Source organism: Anastrepha ludens, chromosome 3 (genome assembly GCF_028408465.1).
Source record: "Anastrepha ludens isolate Willacy chromosome 3, idAnaLude1.1, whole genome shotgun sequence".
In the NCBI taxonomy this organism is placed as follows: Eukaryota; Metazoa; Arthropoda; class Insecta; order Diptera; family Tephritidae; genus Anastrepha; species Anastrepha ludens.
This window is the reverse complement of record NC_071499.1, coordinates 104,417,809-104,435,807: the sequence shown is the minus strand read 5'-3', so window position 1 is coordinate 104,435,807 and position 17,999 is coordinate 104,417,809. Positions and strand designations below refer to the sequence as shown.

The following is a 17,999-nucleotide window of genomic DNA, read 5'->3' as shown; positions in this document are numbered from 1 at the left end:
TCCAAACACTGCTTCGAAGTTAACAGCCGCATCCGTGAGCAATCGCGCCACTCATCAGACCGACAATTTTTTCATCGCCAACGTATCATGTGAAATATTAATTGCCGTTCCGGTTGACACACCTATGGCCTCTGTTATTTCGCGCAGTTGCGTTCGTCAATCAGCGAGAATCATGTCGCGGACTTTTTGAATGATTTCCTTGATAGCCACGTCTGCCGGGCGTCTTGGTCGCTCTTCACCAAAAACAGATGTTTGCCCACGTTTAAATTTGTTGAACCAATATCAAACTGTGGCCATAGATGGCGAAGCGTCAACATAGACTCGGATGCTGTCTTTGCTTTTATCTCCTTGCATTTTTTTCCTATCCAAAAACAAACAGTGAATTACCGAACGATGCTGCTCTTTTTCTAACGCCCTCTGTCATCAAGCACGGGTACTTATTGAACCGCCCTCGTAGTTAATTGTCATAGCAAGACCAGATATTGTCCATACGCTGTCAAAATTTTCACAGTTTCATAACCACCCGCATATGAACCATTTTCCAACAGCGAAATATATTTTGCGTTATCTCAAGCAAACAGCTAATTTGAACTTAATCAGTGATTATTTGGTTAAAGGGACTGCTGGCAACTCCACCAGCACAAAACCTGGTCTTAGTTGAACAAAATATTTGCTATTATTTTCGCATAAGAGACTTACACTTTTTATTAAACACTTCCGGTATCATAGGGATACATCTGACGCGAGTAAACTTGTAGACTTTTAACAAAGCAACTTATTTCACTTTAGCTCTTCTTGCCTTTGTACCAATAAATACTGAGGTTGGTAGGTGGTAGGTAGGTTAGATGGTAAGATTGCCATGAGTACACTGCAAGTAGCACTTTAGTGCTGTTTTGATACCCTAATGTTTTTTTGTTTTTCTTGCTTGTTTACTCCTCTTGGGAGCATAGGGCCTCGACAAGACTCTTCCATCGTACACGGTTCTCTACTGTTATTTTTGCAACGTCCTATGAGATGTCGGCATCTGCTAGTTCGCGCAACATCGACCTTCTCCCTTGCGGGTTCCAGCCCAGTGCCATTCTCGTGATGAAGAAACTGCGAAAAAGACCCTAATGAAGACCTGTGAGAAACCTTCAACCATCCAGTGCTGCTGATGTAGTGGAGGAGCGAAAGGGGATCTAGGCTGGAGCACTGCCTCAGGCGCACTAAGGAACTTCATGCGTCTAGTCGCCAGACCCGGACATTTGCAAAGAAACTGTTTAACAGTCGCTTTCTCTGCAGCATTCACACAGCTTCTGCAGTGGGGGATAAATATTGAATTTTCATGAAAATAACTTGTTTGGCGAAAAATGCACTAAGTCGGTGCTTCTGTCAAAAGTGCACAGCAACTCAGAGTTGCTAGGAAATTGTAGCTCTGCTCTTATTTAAAGTGCATATGTATGTGTGTAGTCCATTTGCTTGACTAGCTATATGTCTTCTTCTTCTTTCATTTCTTAAGATTAACTTTTATTTATTTTATACAATATTTTATAATATTTTAGAAACCAAATTTAATTTGCTTCTTTTTCTCTTTTTTTCTCTTGCTGCTTGTCTTTCTCACTCACCTACTCATGCACAACCAGCTGTACACGTAGCCTTGCTTAGCTGAGAATATCGAGGTGTTAATCATTGCATAAGTACATTAAAAACAAAAAAAATAAAAAATACAAAAACAAAAAAATACAAAAATAAAAAATGCAAAAAAAAAGCAAAGAAAGCTAAGATGCAAAATAATCAATAAATCTGTATCTGCGCATACATACGCATAAGTCTATATATTTTTTTAAGATATGCTTATTAAATTTGTGCTAAAAATTGCGCAAAACTGTTGGAACTTTGGCAAGCAATTACACTCATTGAATTTTGAAAAATACAAAAAACAAGCAAAGAAAAAAAAATTATAAAAATAAAATCAAAACAATATTTCATTTAAGCGCAAAAAATATTCACTTGAAGCTGATGCCTCAAGCGAAAAATTATAAAAAAGTAAAAATAAAAATAATAATAAATGAAAAAAAAAAATTAAAAAATAATAGCAATTAGAGAGTATATTTAAGCACATACGAGTAAAGTTATTAAAAAGTAAAACATAGTAAAGCAAATATACTGCAATATTTTTACTTATAATAATTAGTTTTTAAGTAAAAAATGGGTTACTCCTTTAATTATATGTACATTTAAAGAAAAATTAGCAATCGTTAAGAGCATGCATACATACACATACATACAAAAAAATTGATGTATGCAAATTTTGATAAAAAGTAAGGTGAAAAACCACAAAAAAATTTAAAAATAAAACACACATCGAAAAAAAAAAATTATAAAAAATACAAAAAAAAAAATTTTAAATTTAAAAAACATCAACTGTGTGTTAATAATTGTAACATAAAAAACGTGAATCGACGTTGAACGTTCACATGAAATTTGTCAAAATTGCCCATTATTGTTGTGCTTGGTACTTCTCATACCCTTTATTGCTGTTCCATTTGTTTAGGCACACACACACACACACACACACATGCTTAAATATATACGTATGTATGTAAATATTTAAAAGAAGGCGCACGTGTACACACAAATTAAGTGCAGCGGCCACAGCAGCAATGATGATGGGGGCGGGCACTAGCAGCAAGAAAAAAAAAAATAATAATAAATAAAAAAACAAAAAATACTATAAAAACAGATGGTATATGTATGTGTAAAAGTATGTAGTTTTAGTAAGATAAATATTTAAAGAAAATTATATAATTAATATGCATACATACATATAAACATATAAGCACATACAAATGCATCGGTATGTAAATTCTAAAAATGTATAACTCTCAACTTACTACCGTAAAACGATAATAAAACGATATTAATAAAATGCAAATGCAAATGTATACATATGTATGTATATAAATGTGGTTTTTAATTGCACGTTAATTAATTTGTATTTCTTCACTTGCATAGCCACAGCCATAAGCCATAGCCTCAAATGCCATTCAATTTTTTTTTTTTGAGGTTGTAACAGGTGGCGCTAAAGTAATCCTCCTATCAGAAAATGCTATAAATTTTGCGATTGGCCCCTAATGTCAGTTCTGTTTTGACATTTGTGTAGTAAACACATGCGAAATACACGTCAATAAACAATGTTACGCTACACTGCTCCAGAACGCGGAATATTGCTGACTATTTATTTGACCAATAATCGGTCGGTGACTTTGGCACAACGTGAATTTCGTCGCAGATTTCCTCGCCGTCCAACGCGTACTGGTGAAATACTGCGACGTTTAGCCGCTCGTCTCGAAGAGACTGGCACAACACGAGATGCTGCCAGGCGTGGCAGACCCCGGAGTAGCCGTTCTGCAGAGAATATTGCTGCTGTAGCCGAGGATATCATGGAAGCGCCGTCGACATCGACCAGACGACGTGCCACGCAAATGGGTATCAGTCGACGGTCTTTACAGCGAATTTTGGTACAAGATTTGAAGATGTTTCCGTGCAAAGTGCAGACGGTGCATCAGCTGTTAGCTGCTGACCGCCAATCGCGTCTAACATACGCTCAAGCCATCCTTAATCACCACCAAGAGGAAGATGATTTTTCATCAAAAATAATCATGAGTGATGAGGCCCATTTCCATCTTAGCGGGTACGTAAACAAGCAAAATTTACGCTTCTGGGGCACTGAAAATCCGCGTGTAACCCACGAAGAGCCATTACACCCGCTCAAAGTCACAGTATGGTGTGCTGTTTTCGCTGGAGGAGTCATCGGACCTTTTTTCTTCGAAGACGTCGCGGGCCAAACGGTTACTGTGCCTTTTTGCCGCAACTTGATGAATTGGGATAGAAAAACATGTGGTTCCAACAGGATGGTGCAACGGCACTGCACGTGCCACAACCGATATGCTGAAGGATGCATTTCCCGGGCGCCTAATCTCCCGTTTTGGCGATTTGCACTGGCCAGCAAGATCGGCTGATTTGACCGCTCTAGACTTCGCGGGGATTTTTGAAGTCGCGGGCTTATGTCAACAAGCCTCAGACTCTTGCAGCTCTTAAAGACAATATCCGTCAAGAATGTGAGGACCTATCTCCGGAAGTTTTGGCCAAAGTGATGGAAAAAGGGCTCAAATGGCAATCAACTGTGGCGGCGGCCATTTACATGACATTATATTCTCGACTTGATGTAAAAAAAATTAAAAGACCAAATAAAAATTATCCACAAGAAGAATCAAAGTTTTTAATTTTTTTTTAAATTACAGCAAAAAAACATCGCAAGGTTACTTGTGCGTCACCTTGTATATATAGTAAACGTAGCTCCTATGTGTGTGCTGTGATTCCATTAAAAATACCCCTGCTCTTCTCTTGGATTTAGAGGGCCAAGACTATGAAGGACACTTACTTACTCACCCTGCATCCAGAGTCGCCTGTTTTGAGAAACCTATGCTCAATGCTCTTCAGCACGAGTTTCATTTATTCCATTTCACGCTTCTTTTTTCAGATAATATCCTCCACGAAATTTGGGACGGCATTCCATTTTACTTCATCTATCATCATTTTCTCGATTATTTCTTCAGGTGTAAATACACCAATATTTCGTTGCAGAGCTTTTCTCCCTACGTTCCACCTCTCGCATTTAAAGAAGGTGTGCTCCGCATCATCATACTCAGTATCTCCATATATGCAGTTTGGTAGGCTCACTTTTCCCATTCGCCACAAATACTTGCGAAAGGACCCATGTCCGGGCAAAAACTGTGTGAGGTAATAGTTAATTAATACCACCGTGTTTTCTTTCTACCCACTTTTCTAGATCGGGTATTAGTCTCGCTGTCCATCTACCGTACCGTTCAGAGTTCCATCTTGCCTGCCAAAGAGTAAGGGTTTGAATTCCAATGTCGGAGAAGCGTAGTACTGAGATTCCTGAGACTTCTGCCTCTCATTTCCGTTTGCCCACTTGCTATAGGGACGGTTCCGTTAATAACTAAAACCGCTGCTTCACATACTGTTCTGTATGAAGAAGCCACTCTAAGAACGCAGGTGCATCGAATAAACTACAAAGTTTTTCGCCGGCATTGCAGCCTTAGCGAATTTGCCCATATTTTGCATCCGTATAAAAGAATCGAGTTCGTCGTGTCCATTAAAAGTTTCCGCTTGTTTTGCGTTGTACCTACAAGGTTTGCCATGTGCTTACTTTGGCAGCTCTTGTGGCAGCATGATTTATATGCGCCCAGTAAGTTAGCCTTGTGTCTAATTGCACTCCTAGGTATTTGACCACTCTTTTTGTCGATAAAGTGGCATCGAATACTTGTATATCTACTTATAATGGGACACGTCTGTTGGTTAGAAGGATTAGCTCTGTTTTCGCTATGGCCAGCTTTAATCCACGGTCCTTTAGCCATGTCTGAACTCAGATCATCACCTGATTTACCTTCCTTTTGGTTTCGTCAGTGTTTCGAGCCATTCGGTTGGTCTAGGTTCGATGCGTAACGGTGGCATGAAACACTCGGGAGGGGGCTAGGTCGCCATTGTACGCGGGTTGCCTTTTACATTTTGCGTCCAATAATGGAAACACAGTAAAATAATAATGAAAATAGTTTTATAGTTTTTCTAAATATTATCCAATTTTGAAAGCAATTATATCTGCAATCGTACGACAAACAATCACGTGATACGTAAAATAAAAAGTCCAGTGCTTATTGCGTATAATTTTAATTTTTATCAGAAGGGGCATTGCCTTTTTTTTTTTTGGTGGGTGAGATAGGGTTCAAAATGCCTTCGCACTTACAGCGACCTTCGTCTACTGCGTCGTGTGGTGTGGCCACTAAAACGATCCCTCCTCTCCTTCTGTGGAGACACCCTTCCTGGAACTGCTTTCTATATTACTTCGGGAGGGCCCAGAACGGCATCCATAAAGGACCAATTCTATTCACCCATTGAAAATTAGCTCACTCATAAATGCACCAGATTTGTTTCACGAACTCAATTAAATCATCTTACAAAATCAAACACACTATTTTTAGTTGTTTACAATTTTTAATAACTGTTTATTGGTGTATCTTAATATTCAACACTTTGTAGTATTCATAATGACTGTTGTTGAAGTCTGAACATTTCTCTATTGTTGGATATTGTTCTGACAAAAATAATAATTTTAATTCATCACTGCTTTTCAATGAAAATTTACGATATTGTGTGCTTTGCAAGCACGCGCCTCTTCATCCAATACTATTGAATATCGTCAAAAAGCAAATAAATAAATGTTAACGCTTTTGAGTTTGCTAAAAACTATTGTAAGGGTACACAGCAGGTAAATGACCCTTGGCGATAACTAAACATAAAATTAAATCAAATATCTTTACATAAATATTGACTAATAAACGTAATCTAATTACTAAATACCTGATTGGCAATTTTAACATGAAAGAAATCATAAAAATTTAAATGAATACTTCTATAGTACGATGATAGACGCATTAACAAGTGAAGTAAATGTGTATGGATAGCTAACATAATTTATAGCTTGACTTGTTCCTGATTTGTTTTTTGCTATCTCATTTTTAGGTGAGCAACTCGTGTACGTATTAAATTTCCTACACATTATGGCATATGCGTGTATATTTTTCTATTCGAACGCACAATACTTTCATTTCAAGCAGTTTGTTTTTACATACATACTTAAGTTTTATTTTATAGGTTTTTATATTTACTTTTAGTTATTATATTGGGTAAAGCAGCAGTGGGTAAAATTTATTGTTCTGGCCGAATGAGAAACTGGCGAATATACACGACACGGCGTACACGTTCACCTTAAGCGTTTGGCTCACCACTTCACAGTTTAGCACAAATTTCATTTGTAAACTCGGAGCATTTAGCCTTGCCACCCAAATCACCGGTTAAATACTTGCTCTCTTTGATCACCTCGAAACAAGCATGCTGAATTTTGTCGGCATGTTCATTCAACTCCATGTGTCGCAACATCATAACAGCCGACAACAGTAAAGCAGTGGGATTGGCCAAATCTTTGCCAGCAATATCGGGGGCAGTACCGTGAACCTGCATGACAAAAATATACAATTCAAATGTGTTTTTTCTTTAACTCTCCGTTGTACACCCGGGTCTGTCCATACTCTTACGGCCTTGGACGTGAATTTAACATATTTCTATAAGAGCTAACGACTTGAGCTTCCAAAAATTTTATTTTCTATCGATTTATGGATATAATCTTTTAAAAAGGATGCTCGAACAGGATGAAAAAAAAAACAGACCCGGGTGACCAGCCGAAGGTTTTAAAAAAGGTATCCAATGGAGGGTTAACAGTCACTTACAGATTCGAATAATGCGCCGTTAAGACCCATGTTGCCGGATGGTGTGAGACCCAACCCACCGACCAGGCCAGCGCACATATCAGACAGAATATCACCATACAAGTTAGGCATCACCTGAAATGTAAGATACAATTAATTGTAATTGTAATTGTTGTTGTTGTTGTTATACAAGCATAAACATTCCCCATATATGTACGGGGAATGCTAATGAAGTGACAGTCCTTGGCCAGATATTAATACGGGTCGTTCCGGTTACGAAGAACCGACTGTCGTGGGAATGTAATTAGAATTGTCGAAGCGGTTGACAGTTGGAATGCTAAAATTTCATACAAATATCTGGATTATTTTTAAACATACCAGCACATCGTATTTTTTAGGATCTTGCACCATATTCAAACACACGGTGTCCAAGTAACGTTCTTCGAACTGAATTTCCGGATATTTCTCGGCCATGTCACGCGCGCAACGCAAGAACAAACCGTCCGACATGCGCCTGTAACAACATAAAATCGCTAGCTAATTATTTGGTATTTCTATACATTTTCACAGATATATGGATTTTGCTTACATGATATTGGCTTTGTGCACTACGGTCACCTTCTTCCTGTTGTTGGCCTTGGCATATTGGAAGGCATATTCGGCGACACGTTTCGACGCCTCCTCTGTGATCAGCTTAATACTCTGCACAACGCCATCAACAATTTCATGCTCAATGCCAGAGTATTCACCTTCGGTGTTCTCACGAATGGTCACCACATTGACATCGTCGTAGAGGGTTTTGTAGCCCTCAAGGCTGCGGCAGGGCCTCACGTTGGCGTACAAATTGAACTCCTTACGCAGAGCTAAATTTAACGAGCGATGACCTTTGCCTACGGGTGTCATCAAGGGACCTTTCAAGCCAATTTTATTTGTGTTCACCGAATCGATGGCAGCTTGTGGGATACCGTACTTGCCATCGGGGCCCTATACGAGAGAGAGAGAGATAGAGAGAGAACATTTATTAATAAGGATTTACTTCGCTCTTTTTCATTATTGCAATATGTTTTTATTTAGAACATTACTGTCCAGAATGAAAAATGTGAGTATATAAGTAAGAACGAGAGAATGGGAGCAGCCCAGTAGGAAATTTAAACCAAAATAAATAAATATTGGATTGGAGTAGAAAATTTGGAACGTTATGTAACTCTTTATATATATTTGGGTTTGTAAATCTATATTTTATCTCTAATAAAATCTTTAATATGAATACTTTCGTGGCAGCTTCTTAATAAAAGTACATTCGATAAATGACTTGATGTTAAACTGTGGCGCTGCTTGGAGCAAATGAACTTTAAGTCCGAAAAAATGTTCTCACAAAAATATGTTGTGGGAAAAAGTGAAAGGCACTGATAAGATATTCTTCTCAATATTGGATATAATGATTCTTCTAAATTTTTCCAGAATTCAATATTATCTCCATGTGGTGGAACGTTTTCGCTTTGCAAGATGATTAGCTCGGACTGAATTGCAAATTCATACTTACTTATATCGCATTTGAAAGGGTTTTCAAAGATGTCAAGAAATGGTTGAAAACAAACAAAATCCTGAAATCTGTCTTCAAAATTGTTAAACAATTGTTCGAGAATTGCAATATGATCACTCGGCGTAACACCCTCATGTTTCGTAATAATAAGCAAAGTTTTCGGAAAATGGGCATAATCGCCAGATTGAAGTTCCCTTAAAAGCAAAAATAGTTCTGTTTGGAATTGATGCAAATTTTTCACAGCATCGTTTATTCCTGTTTCTTTTCCTTGAAGCTTTAAATTGAGTTTGTTCAAAAAAAGGAGACATCAGCCAAAAATGCTAAATCCAAAATAAAATTGTCATCTTTTAAAGATCGAACTAGGGTGTCTTCATTACAATTAATTTCAAGAAATTGCAAAACTTCTTCCCACAACTCAAATAACCTGTTGAGACAACCACCACGACTTTTTTTCTTCATATAATCCCTGACTAGCTTTTTTGTCTAAAATTTGTATATTTTTGTGGGAGGAAATGAAATGCCTTTTGATATTACATCTATAACCTCCTTTGAACGACTTGTAACATAAAAGGCATTGCAAGACGGCAAAGGCATTTTCTAGCATAAAAAAAGTTCTCACAGGGCATTTTATTGCATACACTAAGCGTCGCGGACAAACTTGGTGTTTATTCGTTGCTGGTTTGCTTACGACTGAACGATGGAGAGTAAGAATACGTGTGATCAATTGATCTATGGGATGGACAGCACTGATTTAGAAATATAAATAAATGCAATACAAATTAAGCTGAAAGATATATCGATAGGCTTTCGTTAAAAAAGAACTTATTTCTGCTTAACACTTCCCGCCTGTCAGGCACTAAATTTCAGAATTTTAAGCAGTATTTCCACTATTAATTCTTTAATGCCATTCAGCCTTAGGTTTCGAACACAACCTGAATAATATTTTTACGAGCTCGAGGGAAGTTGAAGTAAAATTTTATATATCTTTGTGATATCAGAATTCATTCAAAACACGTAGATGAAGAGTATAGATTTCTAACTCTATGACTAATTTTCCATTCATGTATGGAAAAGCGTAACAGCGCGAAGCGAACAATGATCTGTTGCGTCAAACGATGACTTAAAACAATAAGCAACACTCAGTAATAATAACGCTTAAACTAATAATTACACATACAACAATAACAATAATAATAATAGAATTTATAACAACTAAGATAACGCCTAACAGTAGCCATAATTTTGAATCTATAGTTGTCAAGTGTTTCCTGTCAAAGCCTGTCTAGGCGTACTATTGAAATAATTTCTTTTTTTTATCAAATTTTGTTAATTTATGCCAGCAGCTGCTATCAAAGCAACAAATTGCAGATTATTTACTATTATGCCACATACAACACATTCGACTAAAGGGACTGCTCTTCGAGTATACACCACCAGAGGGGTGTGAGGTTCAGCGCACTAGACCGGGCTAGTGTACAGGGTGCGGCAGCGCCTGGTTGGGAGAAGCTGGAGTCATTCCGGTACATAGAACCGGCGGACATGCCCATTTAAACCCACTAATTTAACACCCCTCTTCCTTGGGCCCAACCTGTTCAAACGGCATGTTTCCTGGGACTACCGTTAGATGCGATAGACGATGACGCCGGTGACTACGCCGTACTGACAGAACTGTTGATTAACTGCTTCAGTACATTACTTAAAACCGTATGCGGGGAAAAATGTTTTATGCAACACACAACAACACACACTTTATTATGTTACAACAACGACAATTTTATGATATGGCAGCAACATCAACACCCACTTTATGATGCTGCAACAACAAGAATAACAACCATTTTGTGAAGTTACAACAACAACCATTTTGATGTTGCAACAATAGCAACAACCATGTTGATGTCACAACAACAATAACAAGAACCATTTTATGTTACAAGAAAAACTATTTTATGATGTTTACAACAACAAAGCGTTTTCCGATATTTCTACTTGGTGTTGTTTACAACAACAACAAAAACAACAACAACAACCCCTTTTCTGATGTTACAACAAAAATAAGTAGAATGAACAACATCTTCTAAGAGAACACTACCCCAAGATATCAAATGGAATTGACTCTGAATAGCTGTACACCAATCGGAGGCGGCCGCCGTAGCCGAATGGGTTGGTGCGTGATTACAATTCGGAATTCACAGAGAGAACGTTAGTTCGAATCTCGGTGAAACACCAAAATTAAGAAAAACATTTTTCTAATAGCGGTCGCCCCTCGGCAGGCAATGGCAAATGGAGTGTATTTCTGCCATGAAAAAGCTCCTCATAAAAATATCTGCCGTTCGGAGTCGGCTTGAAACTGTAGGACCCTCCATTTGTGGAACAACATCAAGACGCACACCACAAATAGGAGGAGGAGCTCGGCTAAACACCCAAAAAGGGTGTAAGCGCCAATTATATACATACAATCGGAGGCCTTGCAAAACTAAATTAATCAGAATTAAAAGTTGAGAATATGTAACCTGTAGGTTTGATGGGGCATGTGAAAAAGTGGTTAGTATCGTGCGGAGTGCTTTCACATGCTGGACAAAAGTTGGGTATGTCGGGATCGATCCTGGATAGGTAGGGCATTAGTCTGCTAAAGTACGCGGGTCACCCGGGTAGCTGAAGCTCTTCATCTGCAATAGGTGGTGTGTTGGACTCTGATTCAGACTCCATCATACAGATGTCGGGAGTTTTAGAAGGTGGTGAGGGTCTCCCGATGAATGTCAATGAGCGTTTTTCTATATACTGTTCGATCCAGTAGTTCTAGGATCGTTTTGTGCACGATCTCGTCAGAATAGTTAAAGAGATGCCTTCTGACGCGCATGGGTGGCGGCTAAGGTTCTAGCAGGTGTCTACAGGGGTGAAACCTTCGGTGCCATTCAAGCAGAAACTGTTTGCTGAGCATTTTACTGTGCTCCTTGACGAGAGGCATTAGTGACTCGGCTGTTTTAGGAGGGAGGGACATCAGGAGGCATTCCGTGACTGTCCTGAATGCAGTATTTTGACATGTCTGAAGCTTAATACACTGCAAATCACTAGTTCCAGGCGACCAGACAGGCGCAGCATAGTTCAGAACCGGCCGGCCAGTTGCTTTAAATGTCGCCAGCAACATTTCTTTGCCTTTGCCCGAAGTATCAGGTCAGTTCAAAAGTTCGTGCGTATTTTACCCATAATTTCACTTTTGTATGATTTTTGCACACACAAAATTATATAACGGAACTATTTATATTTTCTTTGATATATTGTGCATTCAACAAGTGATTTTAATCGCGGATAGAAGCACGTGTTGTTAAAAAATAAAATGGAATCTTCGAACGCGTATAAGAGGCATATTTTGTATTTTTTTATAAAAGTGGTAAAAATGCAACAACTACTACTGCAGAAATAAATACTGTTCACGGAGAGGATACCGTGAGTGTAAGGACTGCGCAAAAGTGGTTTTCAAAATTACGAAGTGGTAACTGCGACGTGGAGGATGCCCCGCGCGCTGGTCGTCCTGAAGCCTTTAACTCCGACGCCTTGCTTGAACTCGGGGAAGCTGATCCAAATTTGACAGTCGATATGATAGCTCAGAGGTTAAATTCATCGCATGGTACAGTTCACAGGCACCTGGTTCAGTTGGGAAAGGTTTCAAAGCTGGGAAAATGGGTACCGCATAGACTTTCGGACGCCAACCTTCAGCAGAGACTGAATGTGTGTTCTCAGCTGTTGCAACGGCTTGAAAATGAAAGTTTTTTGAACCGTATCGTTACTGGTGATGAAAAATGGGTCCTTTACAATAATCCTGTTCTCAAACGTCAATGGTTAGATAAAGATGAAACACCAAAACCGACCCCTAGAGATGGCCTTCACCCCAAGAAGATTATCCTGTCTATTTGGTGGGATATGGCCGGTATTGTTTATTATGAACTTCTGGAACCAAACCTGACGATGATGCTGATTATTATTCCCATCAGCTAGCAAACCTGAATGAGGCACTTAAAAAAAATCGACCGTCTTTAGCGAATAGACGCAAAGTTTTCTTTCACCACGACAACGCAAGACCTCATACCGCAAGGCAAACATTAAGCAAGCTGAACGAGCTCGGATGGGAGCTAATGCAGCATCCACCATACTCTCCGGATATTGCACCTTGTGATTATCACTTTTTCCGTGGACTTCAATCCCATATGAGTAACAAGAACTACTCCTCAAAAGAAGCTATAAAAAGGAATATCGAAGCGTATTCTGGCTCCAATCACAAACAATTTTTTGAGCAGGGAATTAAAAAATTTGCCTAAACGTTGGGAAGACATTGTAAATAATGAAGGAAAATATATTATTGATTTATAAATACTTTAAACATCTTTTTTATTATTTTTAAAACCACCTTTAAAAAACGGACGAACTTATGGACTGACCTGATACTACCGGCAAGCGATTTGAAAACCTTGTGGCGGTTTTGGACTTCAGTAGCAATTGCCTAGCCTCTCTAGTACATTTCAATTTGTCTAGGTCACAAGTGTATATAATAAACAACTATGCATCAATGCTTGGTAAAATACCTATTTTTTCGATCCATTTCAAAACAAAGTTTAATCACCTCTCTAATAAAAAGTCTGGTTTATTAGACCATGATTTAAAAAAAATCGTCATTTTTAAAGCAAAAAAAACAAAAAACAAAAGTAATTAAAATCTCTACTAATCAACCCGTAAATAAATAAACACAAAAATTGAATTAATGACCCCAAACACAACAAGAAAATTACTATTCAACAGCAACTCACGCTGGTCCGAGCTTATCAAGAAGTGATGCACTTATTACTGTTTAATGTTTGCAAACTTTCCGTCTGCCATATCTACATTTTTGCACACATATGCGCACATACAAATTTATAAGCTGAAAGAAGTAAAAAAAAATTGTCAAAACAAATTTAACCTTGAAATAAAATCAAATATAATTACCCATTAGGCGGCATACATACATACGCGTATACATATATACGTGCATACATTTAATCAACTACAAAAACTAGTCATTTGAAGACACACTGTCAATAGCAGACGGAAGATTTAAAATACATAAAAAAGGAACCTTTTTACGACAGCGGTCGATTTGCTTTGGGCAATGAATACAGAAACCAAAGAGCACTTCTGCCCGGAACGACCCGGATTTATATCCGACCAAGGATTGTCACTTCAGCAGCATTCCTCGTATATGCACGGGAAATGTTATGCGGTTGTTGTAACAACAAGCACTTGTCATAAAAAACGACTTCTAAACGAACCAACGCGACATTTGGAGGCAGTACAATACTGGAGGATTCTCAATTTGCAGTAAAAGGGAAATTGTAAATGAAGTTCGGCATAAAATCTTGCAATTACTCTAGCGACCAGCGTCAGTTACTTTTATGTTTTTTCCTCTAAAATTCTAATTGAATAAAAACATGGTATTAATGGACTTTGACCAAAAGAACTTAGGTAATTCATTTAAATCTTTTGCAGTTAACAAATCCTTTTGGCTTCATTTAACACTTAACTTCACTTAATATTGCGAATGATATAAGGAAAATCCCACCCATAACCTCAAATGAAAAGTAACAGTATGATTCAAATAAAAAATACAAAAAAAAATCTCAATGCGGCCGTAAAGTGGTGTGCTTATCTTAACTTTTCCTTAGGTTGACTCAAGAAATTTCCAGTTTCACCAGATATCTCTTTGCTTTCAAGTACCTGCAAAAACATTTCGAAGCTACTTAGTAAAGCTTCTTATATGCATGCATTCATATAATTATATTTGATCAAATGCCAACAAGCAAAATTGCTTTCCAAAATCACACACCCTTGGGTGAGTTTATATGCGAATATGTGCTTAAAATAATTGCTAGATGTCTTATTTCAAATTAAAAAAAAACCCCCACTTACTGTCATATTTTTAAGTTAAGCAACCAAAGCAATAAAAAGCGGCATTGTGCATATCAATTATACATATGGGCGGGCATACATTTACTAAGAGCAGCTAAAATGTTTTTATCTAACTTCTCTACATCAAACTCATATCCATTTTATTTGCGCAAGTTATTGTAAAATATCTGCCCCTTTATTTTTTCTAGAATATAAGAATATATATGACTAGCAAAAAAAGTTTTTACTTACCATAACAGGATTGACATCGACACTTTCCCATTCAATGGGCACATTGGCAGTTGTAAAGATTTTCTGCACTGCGGCTGAGATTTCTGGTCCAATGCCATCACCGGGAATTAGAGTGACCTTTCTGGCGCCAGATGCATAACCGCGTGCAGATGTGGGTGCAGTGCTAACCTGCAATTGCAACAGTAAAAATTTAATTAAAACTAACTATAAATATTTAGCTAATATAAAAAATAAAGCACACATCTACTAATCAAATATTTACATGCTCTATAAATGTTTAACAATGTACATATTAAAAAAAAAACCAACTCTTTTACTAATTAAATATTGACATGCAAATAGTGACGCTTTTATCATTAGACGCTTAGTTTAGCTTATCAATGAAAATAGGCACGCGCACTTTCATATCTGATGGGATACGCTCATTCAAACAGCAACTGATATTACATAAGTCAGTTCCTCCAAACGGTCTGTCGTATTTGCCGTCCGTCTGTTTGTCTCCCGCCTATCTATGCCCACCACGAAAGCTGCAACGTTCGCTCTGCTTGTTGGCAAAACCGAACCGCATATGCTTCGTTGCAGTACGACAATACCGAGCTGATGCAGGTGCTGTGGGGTTGATTCTTATTAGCCACGGTAACGTATATCATCGGTACTTTGTTGAGGTTATAAAATTTTCTACTTCGTAAAATATAGCTAGTCAACATTTTTGTACAAATTTAGTAGTTAATATATAAGGACATAAACTGGTTGGGACACTGCAAAAACATGCAAACTTATTTGCACTTGTCCTAAATTGGCAGAAAAAAATTTTGTTATGGCACATACATATTTGCTAAATTTTGAATTCAATTTGGTGTTATGTAAAAATCTGACAGCGATGCAGCATCGACTTCGCTGGACGTCGCTAATTTAAAGAGCTATACGCTCTAGAGGACGAACCTTGACGTTGGTCGCTGCATCGGTCAGTTGCTCCTGTCCATAACGCGCGGTATTAACTCCAAAACTTTTCAACTAAAATACAGCACGCAAAACAAAAGATGCAAAGGGAATTTCAACAAATAAACATCCATATATGGTTAGAGGGAGCAAATGAGTATTAAAGCTTCCTTAGTTTGGATTGCTAATGGCAACACGCTCACTCACAATCTTTTGAATAAATCTTGCAGCCATTTCTTTTTTATTTCACGTAAATTCGCACGAAATTGATTTTAAGATATTCGCAACTTAAATCGGCAGCAGCACAAACACCTTTCACGCTTCCCAAGAAATTCGTCGGAAAACTAAAAACTCCTAAAAATTCTTAACAACGAACTTGGCTGCGATTGGCGATTGCCATTTGTCAAACAAATTTTCTGTCTCCTTTTTGTTTTATCAAATCACGTGCAAGTCGATTCACAATAGCATACAAGAAAATTATCATCATTCACAATCGATAATATTTTATGAAATATTTACGCAAAGTAATTGTTGAAGTGGGCGCCTTAGCTGAATATTTGGTGCGTGAGTATCATTCGGAAATGCGTAGGCTCGAATCTCTGTGTAAGAACATCAAATAATGGAAAAAGTTTTTTTCTAATAGCGGCCGCCCCTCGGCAAGCAATGACAAACCTCCAAGTGTATTTCTGTCATGAAAAAGCTCCACATAAAACCATTTGGCGTTCGGAGTCCTTGTAGGGAGTCCCTCTATTCGTGGAATAGCAGCAAGGCGCATGCCACAAATGAGAGAAGGAGCTCGGGCAAACACCTAACAGAGGTGTACGCCACAATTATTTATTTATTTATTCATTGTTATTTCAAAATATTTTATTAAATATTAAATACAGGCCCTTATTCTAATCTGTTAAAAATACTCTATAAATCGAATTGACAATTTTATTCTGTTTCAAACCAACCGTAACTTAAAGTGCGTTCACGTATGCAGTGGTTATAAATAAATCCACAAGAAATAATCTACCGGTTCATATACCTATGGCAGATTAGCTGCAAAATTGTCAAGGCTATTTTCAAATATATTTCATTTTATAATAAGTTCTCGACAGAAGCGAAGTCTCTTGGCGTCAGTCTTGATAAAACGCTTTCGTGGAATTCCCATATTGAGAGAGTTACTTCAAAAGCCACAAGGGCATTCTTTGCCTGCACAAGGCTTTTTGGTAAGACATGGGGACTAAACCCTAGAATGACCTTCTGGACATTCACCACAGTTGTGAAACCCATAGTCACTTATGCATCCTTAGCATGGTGGCCCAAGGTCAAGCAAAGAAAAGCAGTAAACGAATTAAACAAACTGCACCGCCTGCTATGTGTTGGTATTACAGGGGTAATGAAAACATGTCCCACGGATGCGTTGGGTGTGCTCCTGAACATACCACCGCTTCCAATCTTGATTGAAAGGGAAGCTCGCTCGAGTGCCTTAAGATTAAAAGGTATATCTGAACTTAAAAGTGGGGATATGAAAGGACATTTAAAGATCTTAGAAGACTTCCTACATAGTCCTATTCTTCATAAGGATGATATACTATCACCCAAACCAATACTCTTCAGGAACTTCCAAGTTATAATTAATGAACGCACAGACTGGAGAACTAACTCTATCACTTTCAACCCTGGCTCCCAACTATGGTTTACTGATGGGTCCAAATTGGAAAATGGTAGAACAGGGGCAGGAATCAATGGGCCTAAATTCAAAAAATCGATTCCGATGGGATTCTACCCAACAATATTCCAGGCAGAAATACATGCCATTGAAATATGTGTGAGAGAATGCCTTAGCAGGAAAATGTGAGGTACTCACATCTACATACTTTCAGATAGGTTCTAAAAGCCCTGCTTTCAACAACTATCATCTTCAAATTGGTAAATGATTGCCTAAACCTTCTCAACACGTTAGGGAACCTCAACATCGTAACACCACGCTGGATTCCGGGACATGAAGGACATGAGGGAAATGAAATGGCTAA

The 17,999-nt window shown here is 38.0% G+C and overlaps 2 protein-coding genes across 4 annotated transcripts in view; one reads left to right on the top strand and one right to left on the bottom strand.

Annotated features, from left to right (window-relative positions):
- The window catches only part of LOC128858679 (titin homolog), a 110,393-nt gene extending 107,451 nt beyond the window's left edge, over positions 1–2,942 (top strand). For 2 of the 3 annotated variants that reach the window (XM_054095130.1, XM_054095131.1), the window contains one exon: positions 1,623–2,942. The gene's annotated coding sequence lies outside the window, so the exon portion shown is untranslated. Of the gene's footprint in view, positions 1–950 lie in introns of all 3 variants that reach the window. The other variant, XM_054095133.1, reaches the window with a different exon arrangement.
- A 3,092-nt stretch (positions 2,943–6,034) lies between these two features.
- LOC128858678 (probable isocitrate dehydrogenase [NAD] subunit alpha, mitochondrial) lies at positions 6,035–16,345 on the bottom strand. The gene is made up of 6 exons (XM_054095129.1): positions 16,186–16,345; positions 15,040–15,207; positions 7,915–8,309; positions 7,704–7,839; positions 7,347–7,460; positions 6,035–7,074 (listed from the first exon to the last, which is right to left on the bottom strand). Exons 1-6 carry the CDS (start codon positions 16,210–16,212, stop codon positions 6,850–6,852), a joined length of 1,065 nt encoding a protein of 354 aa, XP_053951104.1. The 5' UTR covers positions 16,213–16,345; the 3' UTR covers positions 6,035–6,849.
- Positions 16,346–17,999: the final 1,654 nt, after the last annotated feature.

Bases quoted from the DNA above. Each gene is read 5' to 3' on its own strand.
- LOC128858678 (XM_054095129.1), bottom strand. From the start codon at position 16,212: ATGGCTGCAAGATTTATTCAAAAGATT. The intron at 7,840-7,914 runs GTAAGCAAAATC...ATGTTGTTACAG, and splicing joins GTGCACAAAGCCAATATCAT to GCGCATGTCGGACGGTTTGT. The intron at 7,075-7,346 runs GTAAGTGACTGT...TTTGTCATGCAG, and splicing joins ACGGCGCATTATTCGAATCT to GTTCACGGTACTGCCCCCGA.